Raw genomic sequence first — 23,734 nt, 5'->3', positions numbered from 1 at the left:
AAAACAAACTCCACGCCGCATGCGCATAACACGCTGGCCGAACCGCACACCCTCTCTGCGGGAAGGCGCCAGCCAGGACTACTGAACGAGAAAAGTAGCCAAAAGAGGAAGCAGGAACAATAAAACCGGCCAAAGAAGCAAAGAGCCCAAAAAAGAACCCAACCGGGCGACAAGCAGCCCAACCGGGCGACAAGCAGCCCAACCGGGCGACAAGCAGCCCAACCGGGCGACAAGCAGCCCAACAGGGCGACAAGCAGCCCAACAGGGCGACAAGCAGCCCAACAGGGCGACAAGCAGCCCAACAGGGCGACAAGCAGCCCAACAGGGCGACAAGCAGCCCAACAGGGCGACAAGCAGCCCAACAGGGCGACAAGCAGCCCAACAGGGCGACAAGCAGCCCAACAGGGCGACAAGCAGCCCAACAGGGCGACAAGCAGCCCAACAGGGCGACAAGCAGCCCAACAGGGCGACAAGCAGCCCAACAGGGCGACAAGCAGCCCAACAGGGCGACAAGCAGCCCAACAGGGCGACAAGCAGCCCAACAGGGCGACAAGCAGCCCAACAGGGCGACAAGTAGCCCAACAGGGCGACAAGGACGAGGAGCCGACAGACGTTCTAATAATGCAGGAAGTAGCGAAAAACTTCCCGTACCATCGAGAACACAGAAGGCAACACTAGTCCCGAAGGCACACGAAGGCACAGGCGCACCCGAGATCAGAAGTCACGCAGAACCCCATCGAACGGGGAAACACGACGAAAACACCGTCCCAAAAAGGGGGGGAGGAAACATCCACCCACAGGACGGAACCAACCGACTCAAAGGCCAAGGAACCGAGCCCGGGGAGGGGCCGACGCCCAACAGCACGTACGGCGAGTGGGGAGGAAAGACCCCACTCCGCGTAACCACAAGCCCCGCCTAGAGGGGGATAAAAACCCAAACGGGGTCCAACGGGGCCAAGGCCCCCCAAGTCAGCCCCTCCTCAGCCCCGGGAACCTACACGACAGGCCCCGGGGCCAAGCTGTTCCCCCAAAGCCCCGGCCGTACCAGAAAACCGGGGCAGCCGTGAAAACACTAAGGAAGGGAGCCCACTGGCAGACTCATACAACATGGCTGGAGGAACAGGCTTAAATGCCCCCGTCACTACCCCGGAAGGGGAATTCCCCGAGACTGCCAGAGTCTCAACACCATCAAAAACCCCGCCCCGAACCTACAGACGCTAAGGAACCGGATGCAGGCAGGAAGGGTGATCCAGGGGAAAGACAAGGGGGCGTGGATGGAACCGAAGCAACCAACACCCCCAAGTCCCAAAACGAACTACAACGGGGCAGCCCCGGGGCTCCCGGGGAGGAAACCACGAGAACGTTGCCACCACCAAGGCTCAAGTGCAACGCCCATGCTGCCCGCACCCGCTTTGTCAGCACAACTGGGTAACCGAGCCCCAACGAGCAACCAAACTCGCAGGACTCCAGGTCGAAGGTGTCACCGACCCCACAGGCAGCAGACGGAGGCAAAACAGAGAGTCACCCAGAGACAAAGGGTGAGAGCAACCCCTCAAACTCGCTGGAAGCGAGGGGGGGTACTCTGGGGTCACATCCATCGGACCCGCGCGCCCCCAGGGGTTTCCCAGGGTCCCGAGCGTTTACTATAAGAGGACTCGCGCTCAGGTAATCCCAGGCAGGGTACTGCTAACCGGCACCCAAAGCTACCAAACAACTTTCTAAGAGCTGAACCCCCGGGACGTGTACACTCACGGGAACCTAGCAGGGGGTACCACCAGAAAATACTCAGAACACAAGGGACACAAGGGGCAAGGACGAAGGCAGACCCCCCCTACCAGGTAGATAAACAAAAAGAAAAAGAAAACCCCGCAAGAGGACAGCGTACCCAAGCGGAACAGAGCCGGCCGCTATGATTGGTAAAGACAAGCTGCACAGTACCCTGCGCCCCACCAGTGCAAAAACTGCCCCTTACTCTAAGGCGAACAAGGGAGACAGAACACCCGAGCACACAAAGAGCGGCCGAAAACCAAGCAGTAAACGGCCAAGCAGGGGCAGGCCCCAAGGAACTTGTGGAAGGTGGCCCCAAGCCCCAAGGGCAGTACTTACAGGGCACCTAGGGAAGGGAACCCTAGGCGCATGCAGCCCGAGTAATGGAGAATCACTCCCGGCTCACGCACCACCTAGAAAACAGACACCACACTCTAGGTACAGTGCTGAAACAACCACTGGAGCTGGAGCACATAACCGTTGCCTATAGCATCAGCCGAAGAACTGATGGGTGCATAGTCGGCGTGGGAGGTCTGGGGCTCCCCCTTCCCCCTCCCGGGGAGGGGGGAGCTGCGCAGACAGCGGCGCGGTGATGTATGACATCATACTAGTTTCCTTGTTTTCTGTTGAAGAGTTCTATCCACTAGTTCGGCTTTAGGTAGCAATTTTCACCAGAATAGGGGTTTGTTTTGGAATGCTTACCTTTCTGGATGCTTGACCCGGTCGATGGCAGACATAGAATGCTTCCAACCACACGGGGGTTTCTATAGGCCATTGCTCCCCTTGCCTCTCTGAGGGGGCCAGGTTCTGGCCGTGGTCCCCAGTAGGCCCTAGAACTCCATACACATGACTGATGCCAAAGTCTGACATTAGCATATCAGCCGGTAAAGCTCCGGGGAGCCGACGGGGCTCCCCCCAGAAAAACTGAGTATCCAGTGTCCTACTTTACTGGTTATTCCCATTGACCTCATTTTGTGTGCTATCACTCCATGGTCACATTTATCAAATGTCTTTGCGAAGTCCGTGTATACCACATCTGCATTCCATTTTTCTTGTCTTCTGTGACATCATATCTCTAATAATTACAGCAATGCGTTTCAATTCTTTTCTATTGGATCACTCCAGAAGCCAAACTGCAAGTTAGAGAGGAAGGTGCACTACAGTTATGCTCTTCCTAGGCACAAATGAACATTTCGCTCAGTTAACCCATTTAAATGAATAATGTGAAATTTTTAACTGGTCTATGATGAACGATGCAATAAGGTAAGTGGAGAAAAGCTTTGCATCCATATGAATTTTGTAAACTCTGGATTACAGAAACATTTTGTGCAATATTTCTTAGAAAGTAACAAATTAAGATTCATTCAGTTCCTATCTCTTTATCTCCCAGTTTCTAAAAGAAAGCAAAAGCATACAATAGTATTGTTTTTATAAATCATGAGTATATTGAAAGCTAGTTGGTTGAGTAACAACATTCGAATTGATTCTGTGACAAATTAGCTAAGAAATCATACAATAAGAGAATTCAAAGAGTCTTCTGTACTAGCCACATATAAAAAGATCAGCAAACACATCATGAATGCACTTGATGGGATTGCATTATATCTAACTATTACAATATTTTGCTCATGAATAGAGTAGTTTTTATACAAATGTATAGAGAGTATAAGCATGAAAATTGAAGCATTATAGTAGAAAAGAAGGACAATCTATGGTGCATTGATAGTATAAGGACAAAAAAAATCACTGAATATAATGAAACACACCAATTTCTAGGCGAGCGCCGGTGGTTCTGTGATGCTACTATGTTGATAAAGTACCAAACTACTAGGTGCCATCAGATCGCATACTTCTTATTAGCCTACCAGGGACTACGAGCCAAAACCTGGCTCCCCTCAAAGAGGCACAGAGAGCAGGGGCACTATGAGTATTATTATGTAAAATTCATTCATGTTTGCCACCACCAAGGAAAGGCATCCATTAAGTTAGCAAAACAAAACAGACCACTGATTGGTTTAAAATCATACTGAAGCTTCCAAACAGCCAAAAGAACTTCCCAAACAAAGTAAACAAACCATCAACAATTTGTGACACTAGCGAGAACTTGTTCACCTCACCTCCCTTCCCCCTCATTTGGGGGTAATAGGGAGTCAGACAGGGTCAGCCTGCAGCTCCACCACCAGCTCTTATTATGTAAACCACCCCAATGCCCAGGGGTAGGGAGGGTGTCAGGTACCCACTGAGGCTCACCCATAAATTGGCATTTAACACTTATGCGTTTGGGGCGTGCGCGTGCCAGACTACCCCAAGGTGGCCCGGGCGTTTCCTGTGAGTGCAATGCAACACTAAAATGTGTATACTCTTTTCAGTTGTATCACCTCAATTTTCGTGGCACATCGTTCATTTTGGTATCAAAATGTTCCCAATTGAATTCCCTACAGGGATAAATGCATATAAGGTCCAAAAGCCCGGCGTGCCCGACCTGCAGCAAAGCCAAAAGTCGGACAAGTGTTACCCGTGAGCGAGCACCCATTGGCACACCCGCAACACCTCCTCACAAATGTATTTACTCTTTTCAAGTTTCTCACCTCAATTTTCATTGTACATTATTCATTTTGATATCAAAATGTTCGCAATACAATTCCCTACAGGGGTATATGCATATTAGGTCCAAAAGCCCAGCGTGCCACCCGCAACAAACTCAGAAATCGGCCGAGTGTTACCCATAAGTGCGCAAGAGCAATAAAATGTGTGTACTCTTTTTCACTTTTGTCACCTCAATTCTCATGCTACATCTTTCATTTTGGTATCAATTTGTTCCCAATAGAATTCTCTAAAAAGATATATACATATAAGGTCTAAAAGCCTGGCATGCCACCTGCAGCAAACCCAGAAAAAGCCAGGAATTACCTGTGAGGGAGCACCCATCTGCACACCCACAATACCCGCACTAAAATGTGTTTTCTCACGTCAATTATCTTGTTATATTGTTCATTTTGATATCAAAATGTTCCCAATAGAATTATCTAAAGGGATATATGCATATAAGGTCAAAAAGCCTGGCATGCCACCCGCAGCAAACCTGAAAATCACCCGAGCGTTACCTGTGAGCGTTACCCGTCAATTTTTGTGTTACATCGTTCATTTTGGTATCAATTTGTTCTCAATAGAATTCTCTAAGGGGATATATGTATACAAGATAAAAATAAACAGGCGTGCTACCCACAGCAAACTAGAAACTATGCCGAGCATTACCCATGAGCAAGCACCCATCCGCACATTCACACTAAAATGAGTATAATCTGCTCAGTTTTCTCACTTCAATTTTCCTACTACGTCGTTCATTCTGTTATCAAATGGTTCGCAAACTAAAGGCACACATTTTAAGACTAGTCCCATAATGATCGAATAAACAATGAAATTTTTAACAAATATTTTAATTTCGGACATCAGGACAGTTCGTTTCGCACATCCGCAGAGTTAATTGTGTACGTCGCAGACGTTTATGGGGGACGAAAGTGTTAATTATATTCAATGCTGGTTTTCTGGGGGAAAGTCCCTTGTGGCTCCCTGAAACTAGCTACCCACGGAGGAGGAAAAACACGGAATTTACTAGGGAGGAGAGATCAACGCAATTATCAGAAAGAGGAAGAGGCCAATGGCTGTGACACACAACCCAAGGCCACACAAGGCTGCTGAGGACTGCAAACATTCACAAGATACCGGGGCCCCAACACCCTGTTCGACTATAAAATTCCCTCCACCAAAATATCAGCCCAAGACATATTGGCAAAGACCACCGACAGGTCAGCATATATGCGAACATCAAGAGCATGAGGGTAGACTGCAGGCTGGCTAGATTTAATGACACTGTAGATGACCTGAGAAATATGAGCCCTGGAACAGGGAACCACGCAAACCAGATCAACCAAGAAATTTGTTGTCCACTGAAGCAGAACCTGTGGCGGTGCAAAGCCACCATCGGACAAAATAAACAATACACCCTGGTCCAATGATCTACGATCACTGGACCAGGGTGATCAGGGACCAGGGTGGACCAGGGACCAGGGGGTCCAGTGATCTATGATCACTGGACCCCCTTCGCAAGCCAACTAACTCATTCTTTGCCAAAAAACCAGTGCTGAATGTAATGAAACGACATTTTCTGAGCGAGCCCAGGAGGCTCCCTGAAGCTATCCGAACTGGTATGTGCTATATTAGTTTCAGGTCATCAATCACTGGAGTCCTTATGCCTATCAGGAACCACGAGCCAGAACCTAGTTCCACCAGAGGCACAGGGAGCAATAGCCTATAAGCAATTTACATTTAAAGTATGTCATAATTGCTATTGACCAGGGAGGGTACCCAAAAAGATAGGCAAAACAAAACAAACCACAATCTGTTGAAAATTGTGACCTACGTCCGAACATAGCAAAAGAACTTCCCCAGAAAGAAAACAAACCTTAGGGGGGAGGTTAGGGGGGTGGGGGAGCTCACAGTCCACCACTCCATTTCTTGAAACTGCCGACTGGAGGAAGAGAGGGCATCAGGTAGCTTCCGGGGCTCGCCCAGAATGTGGCGTTTCCCCCAGCCTCCCTCCCCTCTGGTCGGCAGTTTTTCATCGTTCTACAAACTGGGGGGTGGAGCGGCTGGCTCACCTGAGCAGGCCTCCCCTCCCCCCCATCAGGGGAGGGAGGGTAATAATAAACAGGTGTGCTAGTTGGATGATGATTTGCTTGTTTCATTGTTTTCTTTTGAGGGGAATTCTTTGGCTCTGTTCGGACGAAGGTTGAAATTTTAACCAGTTAGATGTTTGTAATGGTTCGCCTACCTTTCTGGGTGCCTTTCCCAGTCGATGGCAGACATGACAAACTCTAAATGTAGAGTGCTCATATGGCCATTGCTCCCTGCGGCTCTCAGAGGGGGCCAGATTCTGGCTCGTGGCACCTGGTAGGCACTAGAACTCCAAGGATTGATGGCACCAAACTAATATGGCACATGTCAGTTTGATAGCTTCAGGGAGCCAACGGGGCTCCCCACAGAAAATATGCAGATATAAAATGGTAAGAGGGGAAAAGTCTTTGTCTGCCATGAACAGCCACAAAAACAATGCTGGACTGTAAATTCCAGCTCGATGCACCTGCTCGACGACCCTGCTGGGTCGTCGAGCAGGTGCAGAGATTGCACCGCAGTGACGACGTGGCCAGCTGTGAGAGTACATAGGCCTCACATGAGTGGAAGCACCGCCTGGGACCAGACAGTGACGACGTGGCCAGCTGTGAGAGTACATAGGCCTCACATGAGTGGAAGCACCGCCTGGGACCAGACAGTGACGACGTGGCCAGCTGTGAGAGTACATAGGCCTCACATGAGTGGAAGCACCGCCTGGGACCAGACAGTCACGACGTGGCCAGCTGTGAGAGTACATAGGCCTCACATGAGTGGAAGCACCGCCTGGGACCAGACAGCAAACGAATAGATGGAATAAACAAAAGAGTGAGGTCCGACAGTTAGGTCGGGAAGTGTACCGTCTTTATCTAATCAGAAGTAGGCTGACTAAAAACTTATACACACACTTATTAATTCTTTTCTTGATATAAAGGAATGAGAAACTGAAAGTGTGAATGATTGACATTATAATTGTGACAGTCACATGAACTACTAAACACCTAATCTTAAACAAATAGTAAAACTCAAACCAAACAAATCCCCAGGGCCGGATGAAGTGTTTGCTAGGGTGCTTAAAGAATGCAAAGAGGAGCTTTGTGACCCACTGTCAACCATATTTAATAAATCAATAGAGTCAGGCAGAGTGCCAGAGTTTTGGAAAGTTGCTAATGTGATACCAGTTTTTAAGAAAGGAGATAGATCACTTGCGTCTAACTATCGACCAATTAGCCTAACGTCTATTGTGGGAAAGTTACTCGAATCTATAATAGCAAATAAAATTCGTCTTCATCTTGAAAAACATAAATTAATAATTGAGTCGCAACATGGTTTTATAAATGGCCGTTCATGTTTAACAAATTTGTTATCTTTTTATTCTAGCATTGTTGAGGCAGTTGATAGTGGTAAGGATTGCGATGTTGTATACCTTGACTTTAGCAAAGCTTTTGATACAGTGCCACATGAAAGACTGATTAAAAAAATAGAGTCTCATGGTATTGGGGGTGCTATATTAAGCTGGATTAGGGCATGGCTATACCAAAGGAAACAGAGAGTTAGTATAAATGGAATCAAGTCAGAGTGGGAAAATGTTGTAAGTGGAGTGCCTCAAGGCTCTGTCCTGGGACCTCTGTTGTTTATAATATATATAAATGATTTAGATTCAGGTTTGAGTAGCAACATTTGCAAATTTGCCGATGATACGAAAATCGGTAGGGAAATTAATTCGGAGGAGGACTCACTATCACTTCAAGTTGATCTAGATAGGGTTTTGAAATGGTCAAAGGATTGGCAGATGCAGTTTAATGCTGATAAATGTAAAGTTCTGAGGTTAGGTAATGATGATAGAGTTACAAGATACGAGCTAGATGGTGTTGTGATTGCGAAGTCGGATTGCGAAAGGGATCTGGGAGTTATGATTAGTAAGAATTTAAAACAAAAGGATCAATGCATAAATGTTCGTAATAAGGCAAATCGGACACTTGGATTTATTAATCGCAGCGTTAGTAACAAGACACCTGGTGTGGTTCTCAAGCTATATCTTGCTCTAGTTAGGCCCCATTTAGATTATGCAGTTCAGTTTTGGTCGCCATATTATAGAATGGATATAAATTCACTTGAACGTGTCCAGCGTAGGATGACTAAGTTAATTCCCCAAATTAGAAATCTTTCATATGAAGAAAGATTAACAAAGCTTAAGTTGCATTCACTGGAAAGGCGAAGAGTTAGGGGTGACATGATAGAGGTTTACAAGTGGATGAATGGACATAACCGGGGGGATATTAATAGGGTATTAAAAGTATCAACACAGGACAGAACACGAAACAATGGATATAAATTGGATAAGTTTAGATTTAGGAAAGACTTGGGTAAATACTGGTTCAGTAACAGGGTTGTTGATTTGTGGAACCAATTGCCGCGTAACATTGTGGAGGTGGGGTCCCTCGATTGTTTCAAGCACGGGTTGGACAAGTATATGAGTGGGATTGGGTGGTTATAGAATAGGAGCTGCCTCGTATGGGCCAATAGGCCTTCTGCAGTTACCTTTGTTCTTATGTTCTTATGTTCTTACTTGGGTAAATACTGGTTCAGTAACAGGGTTGTTGATTTGTGGAACCAATTGCCGCGTAACATTGTGGAGGTGGGGTCCCTCGATTGTTTCAAGCACGGGTTGGACAAGTATATGAGTGGGATTGGGTGGTTATAGAATAGGAGCTGCCTCGTATGGGCCAATAGGCCTTCTGCAGTTACCTTTGTTCTTATGTTCTTATGTTCTTATGTTCGAAACAACTAAGATACTCTTGTGGAACTCAGATAGTGTGTTCGCAGTAATTACAATGATGCATAAAGATGAAGATATTACACTTAAGTAATTTATCCTTTTAATACTTATATTTTAATTAATATTTTTCATGTCAAAGTGACTTACTGTTTCGTTGCTTTTTTGTTTTGTCTCCTTTTCAAATAGTACTGTTCAACCTTCTCCTGATGGATCCTATACTTCATATAAATATTTTACAAATAACATGATTTGACCGAAATATACAAAGCAATAAATTGAATAACCTAAGGTTGGATTTGGAGTGATGAAACAAATAGTTCTAATCATTTAACATGAAAAGTACCAATAATTGTTTTTGTGCAACTGCTTTACTGACCTTGTAAACAACCTTGACTATTTCCATGGATGATAAAAATTTAGTTGGATTGCTAGCAAGAACGTCAAGGATCTGGCTCTCTCTTTCATTGCGGTAGTCGATATAATGCTGAATTTTGATCACTGGATCATCTATCACCGGGCCATGGCCGGGAAAGATAACCTTTGGTTGTAAGTTCATGATTAACCTGAAAAAACAACAGCATTGAATGTAATGAAACATCATTTTCTGGGCGAGACCCTGAGGCTCCCTGCAGCTATCCAGACTGATATGTAATATATTAGACTTTGGCATCAGTGTGAATGGAGTTTATAGGCCTACCAGGGACCGCAGGCCAGAGCCTGGCCTCCTCAGAGAGGCATGAAGAGCAATGGCCTATAGAATAGCACAAGTGATTTGGAGCATTCTATGTCTGCCATCGACCAGGTCAGGCAACCAGAAAGGTAAGCATCCCAAAACAAACCTCTATTCTGATTGGAACTATTACTGAAAGTCAAACGAGTGGACAGAACTCCCCAAATAAAAACAAGCAAACGAGCATGATGTCACCACTTGCCATGCCGCCATCTGCGCAGTTCCCCCCTCTACGGGAAGAGAAAGGCGGAGCCCCAGATCCCTCGCGCCGGCAACCCCACACCTTCAGTTCTGAGGTTGAATGTCAAAACATGTGAAAAAGCCGCAGAACAGGGGGAGGGAGGGAGGGATGCCAGGGAGCTTCCGGGGTCTCACCCAGAAAATGGAGTTTCATTGCATTCAACACTGGTTTTCTGGAGGAAACCTCTTCAGCTCCCCGGAGCTAACTACCCAAAGACAAAGACAAAAGAGGGACAAACCCGAGAGGTAGAAACCATGCGCCCGAAACCCGAAAGCAAGACAACTGGCAACACCAATGACCCCCATGGATGACCTGAGAGACCCGAACCCTGGAACAGGGACAATGGGAACCCAGGTCAACCCAAAGCGTGTCCAGGGCCACAGAAGCCGTGGCACGCAGGCAATGGCTGAGAGCCACAACCAGACACAAGATGATGCACCCCCGGCCAAACCAACCAAGCATCAACAACCCCAGGGATCCCTCTGGAAAACAGCCGTCCCAACCTCGCCAGAAAAGAAGAGATGGCTGCAAATGAACAAACCTATCACCAGAACTCAAAGGAGCAGAAACCTCTGAGAAACAATCCTGAACCGAAGGGGCCACAACAAACCTAGGGGGAGAGAGAGAGAGAGAAGAGAGCACCGTGTCCAAGACCAGGATGCCTCAGATGGCGCATGAGCAGGCCGGAGGTGAAACAATGCCCGAGACAGCTCGTGAAACGGTGCAGAAGGAACATCAAAACTGAAAGCAAGCCGTAGCGGATCCACCACCACCACACAAGACAAGGTGACAAGATGCGGCATAAAATAACGGTCCTGAACAGCCACAAGAGAAAGGACAAGACTACCTCAATAAAATGCGCCTCCATCGCCACCCCGGATGGGGCATCCCCCGAGACTGCCAGTCTCTCAAAACCAGCTAAACACTGCCCCAACCCTGAAGCCCTCAGACGCTTCTGAACCAGAAGCAGGAGGAGGGACCAGAATGCACCACAGCAGGGGGAAGAACGAGGGGGTGCGGATTGAACCAAGGCCGAAGCATCCAACACCCCCAAATCCAGATCCCTACAAGCAAAGCGTGGCAGCCAAGGGGCATCTGGGGTAGCAAACAACCTAGCACGTTGCAGCAACTGAGCCTAGCATGCAATGCCGGAGACGCCTGCACCCGGATAATGTCATCAGGTGAATGGGTGAATCGAGTCACAAATAATCAACCATGCTCGCAGGACTCTGGGTGTCACCGACCCAACAAGCACCATGGCAGAGGCAAAAACAATGAGAGTCGCCCTGAGACAAGAGGACAGAGCAACCCTCAAACTTGCACAAAGCGAGAGGGGGGGACCCAGGGGTCCACATCCATAGAACCCCCGTGGGGTTTTCCAGGGTCCTTTAACTGTTATTGCTAAGGGTAAGCCCAGGCAGGATACTGCTAAGTGGCGCCCAAGTATACCAACAAACCGCCAAAAGCTGAACCCCCCGGGACATGTCCACTCACGGGAGGCCAAGCAGAGGGTACCACCCAGAAACACAGAAAAAATTAAAGGCCAGATAGGGGCAACAAACCAAAGGCAGACCCCCGCCCCCACCAGGCAGGAAAACAAAACCAAAAGAAAACCCCGCAAGAGGATAACATACCCAGGTTTAACCCTTTAGTTGCGCAAGACATCATATGATGCGTTGAGTGACTTGCAGTAACTTGCGCTCAGCATCATATGATGTTTTGGAGTACGATTTAAACGGCCCACGGATACACGGGGTTCACCACACCTTCATCAGGGCTCTTGTAAACAGACACCATTTTTTTTTTAAATCGTGGGCCAAATTCCTGGGTGTGAGTGCCCTCAGTATTGAGTGAGCTACCAAGCTTGATGCACGCAGCATGAGCTCACAGCACTGCTGTTCAGCTTGTGACCACAGCATCGCCTAAAAATGCCATAATATACATGTTCTTGCTATTATTTAGCAATGATATTATTACAGAAGACCCCTGACTGTGATAAAACTGACCAGGGTTGATAATAGCAGGATTGTGGTGATATTTAGCGCAGTGCTCCATGGAGGGAGGAGTAATGCTGTGGGAGGGAGGGTGGTGGCGTTGTCTTCTGACTGTGTGTGGCCACCTTTTATTGACTGCACTCACCATACCAGCTTAGTGGTTCCCTATGGTGAACACAGATGTAGATACTTATATATAATGTGTGTGTATAGAGTGTAATAACAGCAATAGGAGTAGGTTGGGAGCCGCCATTTTGGTGCGTCGTAATTACCTAAGCGTAATTACCTAAGTGTAGTTACAGGATGAGAGCTACACTCGTGATGTCCCGTCTTCCCAGCACTCTGTCATATAACGCTTTGAAACTACTGACGGTCTTGGCCTCCACCACCTTCTCACTTAACTTGTTCCAACCGTCTACCACTCTATTTGCGAAAGTGATTTTTCTTATATTTCTTCGGCATCTGTGTTTAGCTAGTTTATATCTATGACCTCTTGTTCGTAAAGTTCCAAATCTCAGGAAATCTTCCCTATCGATTTTATCAATTCCTGTTACTATTTTGTATGTAGTGATCATATCACCACTTTTTCTTCTGTCTTCCAGTTTTGCCGTATTTAATGCCTCTAACCTCTCTTCGTAGCTCTTGCCCTTCAGTTCTGGGAGCCACTTAGTAGCATGTCTTTGCACCTTTTCCAGTTTGTTGATGTGCTTCTTAAGGTCGTCTGCATGACTTATCATGTTTACTGGTGACCACTATGGTCTTTGGGCACCATACCAGTTTACTTGTACAAATATGGTGAAAAAAACAGGTAGATACTTATATATAATGTGTGTATATAGCGTAATAACACCACAAACAGTATTGTTGGAGGAGAAATATTAGTGCATCTGGCCTTGAGGGCGGCCGCCACCAGCTGACTGTGTGAGTAGCTACGTCTTTGTGCCTTTACTCACCATACAAGCTTAGATGTACAGTTATGGTGAACAAAACATGTAAATACTTAAATATAACGTCTGTATTTAAAACCAAAAACAGTATGGTGGGAGGAGAATGGTGGCAAGTCAGGTGAGGCGAGGGAGGGAGGGAGTGGCAGCCAGTGGCAGGTTGCCACTGGCTGCCACTGCCACTCAGCATACCAACTTAGTGGTTCGTTATGGTGAACACGAATGTAGATACTTATATATGACGTCTGTATATAGTGAATAAAAGCAAAAACAGTATGGTGAGAGGAGAATGTGGGCGAGTGAGGTGTTGAGGGAGTGAGTGGTAGCGAGTGGCTGGCTGGTGTGTGGCGGTCACTTCTCGTTACTTTTTGACTCATAATAGCAACTTAGTGGTTCGTTATGGTGAACAAAACGTGCAGATACTTATATATAACCTGTGTATATAGTGTAATAACCAACAAAATATTTGTTCACTGTTTGATGAACATAATTGAATCAACAATATGCACACCATATTTTTGAGTACAGTGATGATTCACTCATTTTATTATATAAATATATCACACTACACACTATTGAATAATATTACAACAAAAAAAATTACAAAAAATCAATCAGAGACATTGAAATAATTAGGTAATTATCTCTGTGGCAACTCCGGCATGACAGCTGGCGAGCAACAGATCGTCTGGGACGCACGCTGAGTCAGCGCTTGGTTTTTGGCCAGACTTCCCCACCCTATAGCGGGCAATATATGCCACTTACGATTTTTTTATTATTTTTCCCATGATCAGTGAACACAAATTAACAGGTTTAGAAGAAAAAGCAATTTTTTTTTTTTTGGGTATGCGCCTGTGGGTGACACATGCTAAATAGGCGCCATTTAAGGATTAAGAGAGCCGACTGCCATTATAAGTGATAACTACCTGCTCAGTACCCCGTGCCGCTGCCAGTGCAAACTACCCCTTACCCTAAGGTAAACAAGAGAGGAAGAAAACCTCCCAGCACACTCAGGGTGGTCAATTACCGAGTAGCTAAACACCAACAGAGGTAGACCCCAAGGTGACTTGTGGAAGATAACTCCAAGCCCCAAGGCCAGTACTTACACCTTCCCTAGGGTCACCTAGGGAAGGTGACACTAGGCGCATGCAGTCCGAATACTTGGGAAATTGCTCGTGCACCACCAAAGACGACTCACCCCACACCACAAGGCAATGACTTAATGACACTGCAGATGACCTGAGAAATACAAGCCCTGGAATAGGGAACCAGAGGAAATCAAAACCCATAACCAATATACTGAAGCAGAACCAGTAGCATGAAGGTAGTGGCGTAAAACTGCCATCGAACCAAGCACATGATGCCTTCCAGGTGGAACCAACCAAGCATCCACAGCTAAAATCCACATGCTCTGGAAGCATGACGACTCATTCTTCGCTAGAAAAGAAGGAGCCGGGTTTAACCGAACAAAGGAACAACCCCCGGCACCATGGAAGAGCATGAAGCTCACCAGCCTGACAACTGGAGATCAAATAAAGCTAAAAATGTTACCTTCAAAAAACAATCCCAGACTAAACGAGCCACCCAAAAATGTGCAGAAGAGAGAAAAGAAAGAACCCGGTCCAGAGACCAGTCAGGCTCAGGTGGTGCATGAGTAGGCCGGAGGTAAAATCAAGCGTGAGAAAACCTGTGAAACAGGGCTGAAGAAGTGTCAACGAACGTAAGATGGAGCGGCTCACCGCACGATAAGAGGCGACAGTATCATCCTGCCAGACATCCTGCCCACTCGCCCTCCAGAATATAACTAAAAAGATATCGACATTTTAAAACCTAAGGATTTAGTAGAGTCCTGGAATTAACGACTTGGGTATGGCCCCCATATAGGTCATTAAATTGAGTAGATACTGTAATTCCTTTTGTGCACATTTTGTTTACAATAACATCATGGTCACAGTTGTTGAAAGTTTTTGCAAAACCTGTGTACATTAGTACATTACCTGGTCACCCTCTCAATAATGAGGCCCTCACACCCAAAAGGGATTATCTTGAAATGATTTTGGAGCTTAGCGTCCCTGCGGCCCAGTCCTCGACCAGGCCTCCTCTTTTTTTGTTACACATCCCCAGGAAGTAGCTCGTACCAGCTGTCTAACTCCCAGGTACCTATTTACTGCTAGGTAACAGGGACATCAAGGTGAAAAAACTCTGCTCATTTTGTTTCCGCCTCCACCGGGGATCAAACCCGGAACCTCAGGATTACAAATCCAAAGCGCTGTCTACTCACCTGTCAGGCCCCCCTGGGTACACAATTTTTTTCCAAGCTTTTCTTTTGCATCACACAAATACATTCCCTAATCAAATCATAAGAATAACCAATTATAACATTTATTGCAGAATCCTTGCCATAAGGGTTCATATACTGTATAAAATTAAAAACTCCACTTCCACTTACCTTTAGTGAAGCCATATATGTATGAAGATCTTCAAATACTGCCGTTCCTTCCCCTAATATACAGTCACCACTAAACACTGCCCCCTCCTCCTCCACTGCTAATACAACATGGTCAGTGGTATGGCCTGGAGTATGAAGAACTCTATTGGAAATTTGAAAGAGGAAGTATAAACATCTGTGATGCTATGAAATTATCTGGAATCAATATTAAAATAAGTGAACCCTTAATCCTTAGCTTGTGTGCTATTTTGAAATGTATCACCTCTTTATGTAACACAAATCAGTGTTGAATATAATTGAATACCATTTTCTGACAGGGCTTCCAATAACTTCCCAAGCTTTACATTGGTTCCACAAAGCCTTAGCTTAATACACCACAACTCCAAGACCAATCTATCATGACTGGAAGCCAGGACGAAAGCCAGGACAAGAATCTGGTTCACTATGAGACCAAGAGAGCAAGAGAATTAGATATAAAAAACAAAACTAAGAAAAAATCAATAAGTAAACATACAAGAAAACAAGCAACTGCTTGAAGAAAATTAGACATCCCTAAATTGGTAGGAAATTTGTATTTTCTTTCAAGAGGTTGCAAAACCTCATATTGAAGATTATATATTTGTTATGTCTGTTGCAGCTCAATTAATCCGTACAATTCTAGATAGCAAGTATTTCTATGAAACCACCTAATACCCCTCCAAACTACTTTTTTCCACTGTTGAGTCCAATGCAAAAGGTTAGTTAAGCAATTTCTGTATAACAATCCAGAATGTACGCTGCATATTGCAGGCCAAGGTCATGTTCAAAATACGTAGACCAGCACAGACAGCTAGTTCTCTGTTCCATATTATGTTCCATCTGGGCAAGTGTTGTAAAGTCTGTTTTCATTTTAGATACCAGCATTTTCCTCAACTAGTCAGAAGTGCCCTAGTTTTGCATGATTTAAAAACTAACTTAAAATTCTTAAAATTCACATAATAAATTTGGAAGAAGGAAGAGGAGTTGCAGATTGAACCAAGGTCAAGTTGACTAACATCCCCAAATCCAAATACCTAACACCAACTGGGGCAGCACCTGAGCATCCAACTGGGCACACAACCTAGGCCACTGCAAAATAGAATCTTCAATTGCAGAGCAATCACTTCCTGACCCCTTTGGACACCAATAGAGAAATGGGGAGCCAGGAGCACATGGAAAAAATAAACACCAAATAACTCAGGGTCAAAGGTGTCCCTGACCCAGCAGTCACAGCCTGGCAGAAGCAGAACATGTGAACAGATGGCACAGGCGACGAACAACCCTCAAATTCACACAAGGCGAGAGCGGGCTCAGAAGAGGTATTCATAATACAATCGAGCCCGTAGGGGATTTCCAGGGCCTGCAGGGTAAGCACCCTGCCGGAAGCCCAAGTACTTTGAATGCTACGCTAGTAAACCCCGATATAAGAGGCCACCTTGGCTACCCAAAGCCAATGGAAAGGCCAAAAGGGGTACAGTAACAAGGAAGTTCCACTGCACACACCATAGGCTAGCCTAACAAGATGAAAAGCAGAATTTCAAAGCATAAAAAGGGCAAGTGAAAAAACCAGCGTTGAATGTAATGAAACACCATTTTCTGGGTGAGACCCAGAGGTTCCCTGAAGCTATTGGACTGATATTACCTATATTAGTCTGGGGCTTCAGCTATATTAGTCTGGGGCTTCAGTCATATGGTAGTTGTCATGCCTACTGGCAACCATGAGCCAGAACTTGGTTCCCTCAGAGAGGCAAAGGGAGCAATGGCCTATGAATACTCCACTCTTTAGAGAGTATATTCATGTTTGCCATTGACAGGGTTTAAGCATCTAGAAAGGTAGGCACCCCAAACAGTATTACCAGGATTATGATAATAGCAGGATTGTTATGATAATTAGCACTGAGTTGCATGGTGGGGAGGAGTATTGCTGAAGGAGCGAGGGCGATAGCGTCGTCTGCTGACTCTGTGTGGCCACCTGTTATTGTCTGCACTCACCATACCAGCTTAGTGGTTCTCTATTGTAAACACAAATGTAGATACTTTACATTGTAGTGAAATTTGCATTCAACATAACCATGATACAAGATGATGGCAGTGATTACTATGGTGAAGTTATATGGCTTAGGTACATATTTTGGGGTAACACATGATACAGTGTGTGTTTGAAGTACTAGGTAGAAAACTATGAGGATGAAATTAGGTACTTTTTGGTGTTACTTTTGAAGAAGGGGGTAGGTTGGACAGGTACTTCTTGGTGTTACTTTTGAAGAAGGGGGTAGGTTGGACAGGTACTTCTTGGTGTTACTTTTGAAGAAGGGGGTAGGTTGGACAGGTACTTTTTGGTGTTACTTTTGAAGAAGGGGGTAGGTTGGACAGGTACTTTTTGGTGTTACTTTTGAAGAAGGGGGTAGGTTGGACAGCACATAAGGATGCTAAAAAGAAGATGGCCTTTAGTATACAAATTTTAGTACATTTTTTGTAAATTTTAGTATGGGTGCTATCACTGAAGAATAATTGTAAGCTTTATATGTTTATGTAATGAACATTTTTTAATTCTCTTATTTTTCCACGAATATAAAATATTACATGACCTGATTTTCCAATCACAGTGTCCTGTTTTTGTCTCAAGGAAGTATGGTCAGCCTAATATAGATGGATGGATGAATAGATAAATGGATGGATGGATGGATGAATCAATACATAGATGGGCAGATGGGAGACAGGACAGACCAGGGCAATGTCAAGTACCCCCTCCTTAGTTTGTTATAATAAACTATCAAGGTAATAAGGAAATGAAACTTTGATTGCATATTGGCATGACCTCACACTAAAAGTAATCAAGTGCAGACAATAAGCCACAATAACCTGGATGAAAACTAGAAACCCAACCAACACATCTGAATGCAGGCGATGAGTCACAATAACGTGGCTAAATTATGTTGACCAGACCACACACTAGAAGGTGAAGGGACGACGACGTTTCGGTCCGTCCTGGACCATTCTTAAGTCGATTGTGATGAAGTAGATTCAGGCAATAAATAGGCTAGAGAGAGGTGAGGAGCAAAGTGTAGTAGAGGGGATAGTAGTAGGAATAAGAACTGCAGAGGGCCTATTGGCCCATACGAGGCAGCTCCTATTATAACCACCGAATGAGAAGGAGATAGTAATAGGAATAAGAAGAGGATAGTAAGGGAACGTAAAGAAAACAATGAACAGGAGAGGAGAGAAAGAAAAGGAAAGAGAAAGAAAGATAAATGGAAGGGTAAGCTTATGTTAGGTTACGTTTGTTAGAACGTGACCTAACGAGACCACGTTTCTTTATTGCCTGCATCTACTTCCTCATCATAATCGACTTGAGAATGGTCCAGGACGGACCGAAACGTCGTCGTCCCTTCACCTTCTAGTGTGTGGTCTGGTCAACACATCTGAAAATTAAGAAAATGATGATGTTTCGGTCTATTCCGCACCATTATCAAGTTGTGAAGAGAAAAGTTGTAGAGATATGTGATCTATAATTATATATTAAGTGCAATACTGCAATATTTTTTCTTACTTGAGAGTTGCACCTTCTGTTTTGATTTCATCATTGTGCTTGAGTTTTATGAGTCTAACCGACTCATGTAGGGGCTCATCAGGAGCATCAGCTCGAGGAAATTTGTATACTTTAACACAACCTGAAATTATCATTTAAACTTTTTGAACACAAGTTAAAATTAAGTACTAAATGTAATGAAATGTCTATATGGTGGTGCACTTGGTAGCTCCCAGAGCTAAAGCACAGGGGCAACCAAGTCATAGGGTACTACACCAGACCTCTGATACCCAATTGAGGTTACTGGGACCAAAATCTGGCTCTTTTTGTGAGGTGAGTGGGCAGCTTGGGACTGGAGAAAATTATTACCAAAAATTAAAAAGGCATCAAACCAAGCAACAATTAAAAAAAAATTGTAACCCTGAAGTTAACTAGCCAAACAATATTTGTTGTTTAACTAGTTAACAAATATTATTTTATATAACATAACAAATCAACAAATAGTGACCCATATACTTAATTTACATGCAGCCTGAGTCTGGCCATCACCTAACTCATAAACAACTTGAACAAACTCTCAAGGAAAATGAGGAACCAGAGTGGGTACAGAGTGCTTCTGAGGGGCCCACCAGAAATGGTTGCTTCATTACATTCAATGTTTGATTTCATAGAGGCCGTTCTAGTAGGTCCCCGAGATAAATCTTACCAATGCCTCAGCAAAGGAACAGATGGTTAGAATAGTCAGGTATGGATGAGCCACAGCTCTAAACCAAATGCTTAACACCATCAAGCCCCAGGCGTGCACTTCGCGCATATGCACGAAGTACCCCTGGCGGTGCAGGCGAGCGTGAGGGCGAGTGCTCGCCGACACTAAATGTGTATACTCGTTTAAGTTTTCTCACCTTAATTCTCGTGCTACGTTACTTGTTTTGGTATCATTGTGTTCACAATAGAATTCCCTACAGGTGAATATGCATATAAAGTCCAACAGCCAGGCTTGACTCCCCACAGCAAAGCCTAAAGTCGGTAAAAGTTACCCGTGAGCGCACAAAATCAGTAAAATGTGTACAGTATATTCTTTTAAATTCTTGTGAGAAACAGAAACAAGCCCAAATTTTAATATAAATTAGGCTTCTTACCTCCTAAGCAACCAAGAACATCCATTAAGCCTCCTATATGGTCATGATGCCAATGGGTGATAACAATTCTGTCAATGGTAGTCTCTTGCTGTTTCAACACTGACAAGAGTGCTGAAATGTAGTCTGCATTTCCTTTCTCGCCTGCATCAAGCAGAATACGACTGCAAACAGAGAATGGTAACTTGAAACATTTTTGTTCCACCACCAATTGATGAAGTTCCCTATATCACTATATCAAGCATAACTCGCAAAACTATTCAGATCTGATGCCTCTCCCTCCCAGTAGCTCCCTTTCAAGAAGGAACTACAGAAGAAGTGTCTGCAGTAGCTCTATCATCACACAGGCCTTTAATTTTTTTAGGCTCTAATCCTTTTCTCAACCTATCTTTTAAATAATATTCAATAGGCTTACAACATTTTCCCACTCTCATTTAACCACATTTATACTAACTCTTTGTTTCCTTTGGTATAACTATGCCCTAATCCAACTTAACCGCAGAATCAGTCTCCGTGGTGTAGTGGTAAGACACTCGCCTGGCGTTCCGCGAGCGCTATGTCATGGGTTCGTATCCTGGCCGGGGAGGATTTACTGGGCGCAATTCCTTAACTGTAGCCTCTGTTTAACGCAACAGTAAAATGTGTACTTGGATGAAAAAACGATTCTTCGCTGCAGGGGATCGTATTCCAAGGACCATAGGATTAAGGACCTGCCCGAAACGCTACGCGTACTAGTGGCTGTACAAGAATGTAACAACTCTTGTATATATCTCAAAAAAAAAAAAAAAAAAAAAAAAAAAAAAAAAAAAAAAAATATAGCACCCCCAATACCGTAAACCTCTATCGTTTTAATGGGGGCCTGACAGCTGAGTGAACAGCACTCGGGGTTCATAGTCCTAAGGGTCTGGGTTCGATCCTCGGTGGAGGCAGAAACAAATGGGCAGTTTCTTTCACTCTGATGCTCATGTTCACCTGGCAGTAAATAGGTACCTGGAAGTTAGACAGCTGCTATGGGCTGCTTCCTGGGGATGTGATTGTGTGAAAATTAGGATTAAGAACTTGCCCAAAATGCTATGCGTGCTAGTGGCTGTACAAGAATGTAAGAACTCTTGTATATATAAATAAATAAAACAAAAATAAATAAATCATGTAACACTGTATCAAAAGCTTTGCTAAAGTCAAGGTACACAACATCACAAACCTTACCACTATCAAGAGCTTCAACTATGCTGAAATAAAATGATAGCAAATTTGTTACACAAGAACGGCCATTTGTAAAACCATGTTGTAATTCATTTATTAATCAATGTTCTTCAAGATGAAAACAAATGTTATTTGCAGTTAACGATTCAAGCAACTTTCCCACAATAGACATTAAGCTAATTGGGCAATAGTTTGACGCAAGTAATTACAGTGTGTCCTTACTTGAATTAACTATATGGGGCAAGGCCAATTTCTTCCACCACGGAATTTGTTCTACCCATTGGCCCCAGGCTGTCCCTCCCCTCCATATGAAAATAAAAGAGGACCTACATCCACTATCAACAATACAAAAATTTTAGAAAATCTATTTATGTATTTATAATTTTGAACATGGCACATGATAGAACAATCATTGATGAACAATTCCATATCTAAATCATAACTATGCCATAACATAAATAACAAAATCATAACCATAACATAACTGCTCATATAAGTTGATTTCCGGAAGCCAATTGTATCAATCTCGATATAATTACCTGTATTCATAAAAATATTCATTTATTATTATAAATTTTTCATTTTCCCTATGGCATTTGATGGAACAATCACTTGGAAACAATTTGGTATATAAATGCTACATATATGAGCATTATTGAATCCAATCAAGCGAAATCACCTAATTTTCTCAACAAACTGACAAGAGGAGGGAGCGGTTGGCGGGCTGCCGGTGGTTGGGTGCTGGAGGGGGTGGGGGTGTGGGTTGTAGCATGTTGGCAGTAGAGGGGGGGATGGCAACCAGACTAGGAGGCCTTGGGCAAGATCAAGCCTCGGGCTGGGCCAGATCACGCTTCGGGAGAGACCAGGCTTCGAGCCAGACCAGGCCAGATAAGTCCTCAGACCAGGCCAGATAAGGCCTCATGTAACACCTCCAGATTGATACTCCCCTTTCTCACTTAAAACCCCAGCTTAACACTGCTTATCAAGCTCACTTTGACCCTCATTGAACTTATCCGCTCTAATGTTAAACTGAATTATTAAATGGGGGAAATACAACTGGGTTGTTATGATTCTAATATTAATAAAAACTTAAGTTTACACTGCTACCACCTTCTGACACCTGGATGTGCCTGCATTACTGATCTCCCAGGAAGGACAGAAACCAATAATCATACTCTCGAATGGTGTATTACATCTCGGACATTAACACTGGGGATAATTTATAGAAATTCTTTTCTTTACCAATTGAGGATCAGGGGATGTCTTAATTATCATTAAATGAAGAAAAACACAGGGAACTTCCAAAACCTGCATGAAAATGAGAAATCTAATGGCTCAGACTAAATTTTTAAGGGGAATTGAGCTAAAACTCCAAATAATCAATAATGAAACGTTATTTAATCAATGACACAATAATATCCTAACTCTTAATACAGTACATCCTATGAGGCAAAGGAGTGCAATTAGCTGACACACCCAACCAAGGGAACAAATTACCTTTCACTGAAATTACCAGCCAGATGTTGACGGCTTCTCCCAGGTCCCCTGGAACTGTCCCAAGTCACCTCTCAAGACACACTAAACTAAGATTTGCTCACAAGCTTACCAGTGGGGATAGCTCCTCCCACAACTAGTTTCCTAGGCCCAATAAACCCCGCCTCTCCAAGTCTAGAGCCAATGACTCTATTCAAATACCTCACCTGAGACTCTCCCATAACCAAAATTCACTTACGTACTTCCTTTACTTTGTGAGCACCTTGATTGACCTGCGTTCCCTTCATTGCCGTGCCTTTCGAGCGAACTGCAATCTCCCTACAGCACTCGTCTTCCAACATGGTGAATGAATTGGAGGTCTTTGACAACCCGCCTACAGCTGTCCTAGTCTTCTTAAGACCCCTATCCTTTGAGACATTTCAAGACAAAGACTTTCTAATGCTGCTCTCCTTATTAGGTTCCTCCTGATGTTGTTCCATGTGTCTTAGCTCCTCATTAGTTCATACTTAGTTCAACACAAGGCAAAGTTAGAGAAGATTCCTAGGTATGCCACCAGACTAGTCCCAGAACTGAGAGGCATGAGTTAAGAGGAAAGGCTATAGGAGCTAAACCTTACATCATGGAAGACAGAAGAATAATAAGTGGAGACATGATCACCACTTACAAAATTCTTAGAGGAATTGACAGGGTAGACAAAGACAAACTATTTAGCATGGGTGGAAGAGGAGACACAGGTGGAAACTGAGTACCCACATGAGCCACAGAGACATTTCAAAGATTTT

At 44.4% G+C, this 23,734-nt stretch overlaps 1 protein-coding gene across 1 annotated transcript in view; it reads right to left on the bottom strand.

The window, feature by feature from the left end:
• Positions 1 to 23,734, bottom strand: part of LOC138351010 (endoribonuclease LACTB2-like) — a 36,193-nt gene that overhangs the window by 11,943 nt on the left and 516 nt on the right. The window contains 5 exon segments of the mRNA XM_069302481.1: positions 9,591 to 9,757; positions 9,759 to 9,777; positions 15,573 to 15,714; positions 19,141 to 19,261; positions 20,259 to 20,419. Coding sequence (XP_069158582.1) covers positions 9,591 to 9,757; positions 9,759 to 9,777; positions 15,573 to 15,714; positions 19,141 to 19,261; positions 20,259 to 20,419 — 610 coding nt within the window.

Source organism: Procambarus clarkii, chromosome 48 (genome assembly GCF_040958095.1).
Source record: "Procambarus clarkii isolate CNS0578487 chromosome 48, FALCON_Pclarkii_2.0, whole genome shotgun sequence".
Lineage (NCBI taxonomy): Eukaryota > Metazoa > Arthropoda > Malacostraca > Decapoda > Cambaridae > Procambarus > Procambarus clarkii.
Note: the sequence above shows the minus strand (reverse complement) of the source record. Positions and strands in the feature narration are given on the sequence as shown.